General features: G+C 39.6%; 1 protein-coding gene across 1 annotated transcript; it reads right to left on the bottom strand.

Moving 5' to 3' along the window:
* Positions 1-4,821: 4,821 nt before the first annotated feature.
* On the bottom strand, positions 4,822-6,382 carry LOC122655374 (probable WRKY transcription factor 70). The gene is made up of 3 exons (XM_043849573.1): positions 6,036-6,382; positions 5,500-5,604; positions 4,822-5,394 (listed from the first exon to the last, which is right to left on the bottom strand). Exons 1-3 carry the CDS (start codon positions 6,380-6,382, stop codon positions 4,854-4,856), a joined length of 993 nt encoding a protein of 330 aa, XP_043705508.1. The 3' UTR covers positions 4,822-4,853.
* Between the last annotated feature and the right edge of the window lie 429 nt (positions 6,383-6,811).

Here is a 6,811-nt window from a genome sequence, read left to right as displayed (position 1 = left end):
CTTAGGCCAAATAAGAGTCTTCTAACTACAATGCAAATCAGTTAATGCTGCCTTTTGTTTTTTGCTTTTTTTTTTTTTTTTTTTCCTTTTTCTGAGAAAAAAAAAAGGGTTAGAGATCAATGTCTAGCCGTGTAGCACCGGCCTGCACTAGTGTGGAGACAATGAGAGTAAACATAGAGGCATCAATTTAGATGCGATTTTTTATTTTATGGAGGGCAAGGTGATACTTTCGTGCATTGTTGTGTTTGGACGCAAGAGCCACACGACCAGGTACCATTCTTCCCCCTTCCCTCCCGAATCTTTATCCTCTCAGGTTCCCTGCCCGGTACAGTTTGTACTGTTCCTTTCATAGGAGGGCGGAAATGACGACCTTACCCCCTACCTGAACACACTGCTCGGGTGGGGTCCACCCCCCCTCTTATTAGAGGCACTGGGGACTGTACCGGGCAAAGAACCTAAGGAGATAATTTTCCCTTCCCTCCCCAACCCCCCCCCCCCCAAAAAAAAATTACAATGCAAATCAATCATTATCATAGTTTTAGGAATTGATTGTATCAGATATTGGTATTAGATTGGATATGGTAACGATATTGGTCCATATTTGTTGTATTAGACAGTTTTGCCCTTAAAGATACCAATACCATATGGTATTTTGACAATTATACTCCTATGTCCATACCATTCACCGATTTGATATCGGCCAAGTATCAATATCGTCAACAGTCAATACCGATACAGATCAACTGATACAAAACCAATACCTAAAACCATGGTTGCTATACCTAAGTACACATACCCCCCTATAATGCACCCAATATTCCTCGTACCCCCCTAAGCGGCTCAATATTCCATGTACCACCCTTCAATATTCCACGTACCACCCCTGCTTTACACCCCAAATGCCAGATAGGTCCAATCCGTTAAATACCACCGTTAGATGCCAAAATTTTGACCATTTTACCCTTTGCTCCATTTTCTTAAATCTGAAAAAGACTTAATTACCCTCACTTATTTGTTGCCCTAAACTAATTGAAAATGACCATTTTACCCTTTGTTTTATTTTTATAAATGAAAAGACCTAATTGCCCTCATTTATGTATTACCCTAACCTAATTTGAAAAGACTATTTTACCCCTAAATATTTGTTCCTAAAAACCCCAAAATGCCCTCATCTTCCCCAAATCATCATCTTCTTTTACATACCCACCACCACCACCACCACGCACCATTAACACCATCACCAACCCAACCCCTTCATTCTTCTCGTTCTTCTCCCCCCCCCCCCCAAAGCCAATGACGATTACACGAATCATTGTCTCTCTCAATTCAAGCACATACGGAGTTCCCAAAATCGATCAAGAATTAGTGAAGGAAACCGTTAAACAAGTGACGATATCTCCTACTCATTTTGTGTCCCTTAGATTTCAGAAGAAGGAAATAGAAGATCCAAAAGTCATCATCGCTTGGAAATTGATGGAAGATCTTGAAGACATAATTCCCATTTCGGTACAGACCCATACAAGCCCCACATCACGAGTTGCAGATGCAGATGGGTGGAATCCTTCGAAATTCATCAACGAGATAAACTCTCCAAAGAAGCAAAAAAAAAGTTCTCAGGGAAGGAAAACAAGCATCGACAGAGCGGTTATGATGGTGCGGTTGGGGGAACAGATCACAATTCCAAACAGGTACTGAAACCCTTTTCTTCTTTAGAGAATGTGCAGAAGAAGGCTACACCCACTTTGAAGACACCCACGAAAATCACACTAGTAGATCTCAATTCAAAATAGTTTCAGATTCCACACTGGATTGTCAACTTCGAGAAAGAGTTTTGAGTCCTTCGTCTGTTGTTAAATGATGAAAATGGGTTGATCCAATGCCCTCTCTGATGTTAAACGATGCAGAAAAAGAAATTTGAATATTTCTTTGTTTGGGAAGGTGGTATGAGTTTGGGTTTAAGGGATTTTGGTTCTCTGTTCTCTAGCACATTGAGTGGGAGAAGAACGAGAAGAATGAAGGGGTTGGGTTGGTGATGGTGTTAATGGTGGGTGGCGATGGTGGTGGTGGCGGTGGTGGTGGTGGTGGTGGATATGTAAAAGAAGATGATGATTTGGGGAAGATGAAGGCATTTTGGGGTTTTTAAGAACAAATATTTAGGGATAAAATAGTCTTTTCAAATTAGGTTAGAGTAATACATAAATGAGGGTAATTAGGTCTTTTCATTTATAAAAATAAAACAAAGGGTAAAATGATCATTTTTAATTAGTTTAGGGCAACAAATAAGTGAGGGTAATTAAGTCTTTTTAGATTTAAGAAAATGGAGCAAAGAGTAAAATGATCAAAATTTTGGCATCTAATAGTGGTATTTAACGGATTGGACCTATCTGGCATTTGGGGTGTAAAACAGGAGTGATATGTGAAATATTGAGCCATTTAAGGGAATACAAGGAATATTGGGTGCATTATAGGGGTACGTGTACTTTACCCTTTTTTTTTTATTATAGTCTTAATGTTTCTCTTATAAAAATCACTTTTTTGTATATTCCTAAGGATTTGAATTATGTAACAGATACCTTGACAAGAAAAACCCTTCTAATCATGTGTCTCACAAATTGTCTTATTTTCACTTCTTGAGTCCAAGACTTTTTATCCTGAGTCCAAGACTTTTTATCTCGAACTCAAGTTCTTTCGCATGATCATCAATAAATCTTCTTTGTACGAAAAACATAAAATATTTAAAAAAAAAAAGGAAATTGAAAGATTTGGCTGTCTACCTAGACCATAAAATCTGGCTTGGATTGTGCACCAAGTCATGACGTATAGAAAGATGACGTAAACGGGTAGCTGGATAAATTGTTAAAAGGATTTTTATAGATTCCAAAAAAGAAAAGAATTCAAGATAAACAGCTGCACCATGTGAGAATGAAAAAGTTTTCTTAAAAGAGAATTGAAAAGATGATTGCCGAGAAAATGGGGCAATGGTGATAAGCAAAAGACAATAAAGAACCATTTAGTCATTGAGTGATCCACTTGGGGTCGGCCAAGGCACCTATCCAGTTTGAAGTGTGTACGACTCCAAAATTTCTCGCCGCAAATTTGGACTGGACTCCGTAGATATATTCTCCCTATTCCCATCTCCTCAAGCTCCTATTTTCAGTTTTAATCAACAGAGCTTCCTTCCCCTGGTTTTACTAACCTCGAGTAAGCTTTGGGTTATATTATACTAAGGGCGTACCTAGTGCATGAGGCTCTTGTCACTACAAGGTTTGGAGAGGGTCATAATGTACGCAGTCTTACCTTTGCTTTAACAAAGAGGATTATACGTAAACAACCGTTAGCTCGATTGATTGGAGACATTGCAAGTTGAGTGTATGTCCCTTAGAAGGTCAAGGGATCAACTCTTCTAGATTGCATAATATGCTAAAAAGGCACCTCTCTCTCTCCCCTTCCCCTCCCCCTAATTGTAAATTGTGGGTTTGTTTTAGCCTCCCCCCTTAGCATGTAGTTGGCCTGTGGGCTCGAGTAAGATAGACCAAAAAACAACGATGGTTATACTATACTATCTTTGATAAAATGCCCCCACCCATTCCCTTCCATGATGCCGCCCACTACCTCAGAACGCCAAGAGTGGGTGGGGGCAAGGGCAACTGATTTATTGAGACAAAGGGGGAATATGGGGATTTAGAATACCAAGGGAGAAGGAGAGGTGGATCTATGCTTTTCTGAGGTAATCAGAAAGAAGTTCAAGGTAAGGGACTTTGAGTAAATATATGGTGAGTATGAGAGACTTATAATAATTGCCCCTATAAATTACTAAGGTATCAGCAAGCATTCTCCTCCTGGAATATCCACCATTGTCTTAGATATTTTAACATTGAAGTCTCTCAAACAGTTCAATTTTGTAATATTGGAGAACATGGATTAGTTGATATGTTTAACTTGTTTGTTGCTACAACGAGTAAATTAACAAGGGGTGTTTACTTCAGGTTATGCAAATAATGTTGTCTTTACTTTAATGTTTTTTTTCTTCTATCAAAAAACAATTAAAAACATTGAAGTCTGTTTTTGCTTTTTTGTAGCTTTGTACCATATATTGCTAGGATTGAGAATATGCTCCCATCCATACTATTTCTACAGGGGTAGGGTGATCATTTTTGCCCTCCTATGAAAGGAAATGGAGGGGCAGATAAATGGAGACTATAAAGATCCACTTTACCACTAGACCAAAGTTTTTATTTTGATGGATCCTACCAAGAGCCCATAGGCTACAAGGAATGACAGCCTAAGAGGGCGCCAGCTGCCAGAAGTGGCGTCCCAGCTCCAATAGGAGACAGCGGTCAAGAGGGAATAACGATATCTAACAAGGGGAACTAAGAGAAAGGGGGGAGGGGAATAAGGATATCTAACATCCCATGGTGGAGACAATCGAACCAATAACCTCTCCCTTAGACTTAGGCGGGTGCCTACTGCATTGGCAGCCACCACTACGCCAAGAGGCAGTTCCCCACTTGGCCAAAGTTGGAATGGCTATAAGTTACAAGAGTATCAATGAGAAATGCCTTGTGAGTTGTGACCAAACAATGATGATTGGCCCAGACATGTCAAATTAGAGCTTAATTAAGGTACTAATTTTCTTACAAATTCACTTTCCATAGCTTAGATGGTCACATATAAAGAACAGAGTTAAACTAAATCATAAAAATAAAATAAGAAAATTATTGCACATCATTGGTTAATTATATATGAACAATCTCAACAACGGCCATTATATTAACATCTAAGCCTGAAGCTAATGGGATCCATATTTCCCAACGTATAATCAAACAGAACTTTCCCATCTAACTTTTAAATTCCTAGTAGAGCAAATCATCAAATTTGAATTCATCAAAATGAACAGAACTCATATCAAAGCTACTGTGAGAGCTGCTAGTGGTGGTAGTACATGAATACCCGCCTGAAACATCTCCATAATCCTCTGACCCTGGAGTTGAAGGCAACAATACTGATGATGTTGGTCTAGATGATTCATTAATCTCTGGTAGATCTGACCATTGGAAATATTCCAAGGATGATTGGTTGTAATGATGGGTTTTTGGATCAATAACAAGGGCTTTTTCTTGTTCCTTGTGTTCTTGTTTGATAGAAGAGATTGATGAGAAGCAAGAGGGAAGCTGCTCTGGTTTGGTTGAAGTGTTTGATTCAAAGCTCAATAGAAAACCCTCTCCAGGAGAGCTATCCATGACAAATTGGGGGGCTTTCATGAGCATATCTTGGCATGTGTGGTGGCCTATGTAAGTAGTGCGATACATTGGAGGATTCTCTTCTTCGGTCTTTTGAATTTGTTTGGTTGCTAGACAACCTTGGTCGTGCTTGTGGGTACACCTGAAGTAGCTCCTGTAGATCACAAGATTTTGATTAGCTTTTTGGGTTTAAATTATTAGATTCTTCTTGGAAATCAAGTCAAGCACGTCAACATGAATGAGAGAATTAAGTATAAACCTTGGGTATTTGGCATTGAGAATCTCTTTCTGGCCGTATTTTCGCCAGGAATGGCCGTCTTCTATAGGCTTGGGAGTGACCTTGATCCATGTCTCTACCATCTTTCTGTAGAGCAAGAAATTATTATTTCCCAGTTAGTTCAGAATTGAAATTCCCAAAATTAAAGCTCAAATCCACAGTGAGTTATTTCCCAGTTAGTTCAGAATTGAAATTCTTCCCGAAATTAAAGCTCAAATCTACTGTGAGTTATTTCCCAGTTAGTTCAGAATTGAAGTTCCCAAAATTAAAGCTCAAATCCACTGTGAGTTATTTCCCAGTTAGTTCAGAATTGAAGTTCCCAAAATTAAAGCTCAAATCCACTGTGAGTGAGGAATTGATGGGGCACACTTGTCTTTAAGATCTTAAAATTGTTGAATCAGAGATACCCAACCTCTGTTTCTCAACTGAGTAGAAATCTATCTGGTTAGTGGTATCTCAGAATTATCTCAGATTTCTGATTGCCAAATTATCCAAAAATAACGAATATGTGAACTCACCTCCTCTTATAACCCCCTCTGGGATGATCAATGGAAGCGGGTCTTTTCCTGTTCTCGCCGGAATCTTCAATCTTCTGGACATCGGAACAAGGCGAACCGTCTTGCGCAGTTGCCGGATCTTCATAATTCTCACCAGACTTGCCGGAATTCAGTACTGCAAGAGCCTCCGTGAACGATTTCAAGATCTTTGCAACCAGCTCCTCTGCTGTGACTGACTCATGATCTTCGGTGGACTTAAGGAGGATAATCTGAAGTTGCGTGGCAAATTCATGACCCCGAATGAGTTCTTCGATCGCCATTTGCCGACCGGCAGATAAATTTTCCGGCAACCGAGAATTTTTTTCCATTGGTTCTCTCTCTCACACAAATGCAAATGGGTTTTGGATTTCTCAAGAAGAGATCAAATGAAAGAATAGGCAGCCTGGCTTGGAGTGAACAACTGAAATGAAGGGAAGAGAGGCGGCGTTTTATTGTGGGCAAGGAGAGGGAGAGAGAGAGAGAAGATTCTGAGAAGTTCAATGGAAGCATGTTAGGAAAATCCATCCCTGATAATGCTTTTTGCTTACAAAAGCCCGTGACATCATTTTATGTCGTAGCTCCCCTGCGTCAGCCTTCTAGTTGCCCTCCTGTAATCGTTAATTGTATCCACATGCTTGTTTCTCTCTCTCTCTCTTTTAATAAAAATAATGGAAAGGAAAATCGAAGTCGAGTCAGGTAATGCACTGGTGATAGCCGGTATTATCAACCAAGATTGCCTTAACGGTCTTGAACTTGCT

This window comes from Telopea speciosissima, chromosome 3 (assembly GCF_018873765.1).
Source record: "Telopea speciosissima isolate NSW1024214 ecotype Mountain lineage chromosome 3, Tspe_v1, whole genome shotgun sequence".
NCBI classification, from domain to species: Eukaryota; Viridiplantae; Streptophyta; class Magnoliopsida; order Proteales; family Proteaceae; genus Telopea; species Telopea speciosissima.
The sequence above is the reverse complement of the archived record's forward strand: the minus strand, read 5'-3'. Positions and strand labels throughout refer to the sequence as shown.

What these genes read in the sequence shown, in the direction of transcription:
- LOC122655374 (XM_043849573.1), bottom strand. Translation starts at nt 6,382, where the DNA reads ATGGAAAAAAATTCTCGGTTGCCGGAAAATTTATCTGCCGGTCGGCAA. An exon ending in AGAGGGGGTTATAAGAGGAG is followed by an intron (nt 5,605 to 6,035) that starts GTGAGTTCACAT and finishes CTTGCTCTACAG; the next exon opens with AAAGATGGTAGAGACATGGA. An exon ending in CTCAATGCCAAATACCCAAG is followed by an intron (nt 5,395 to 5,499) that starts GTTTATACTTAA and finishes TGTGATCTACAG; the next exon opens with GAGCTACTTCAGGTGTACCC.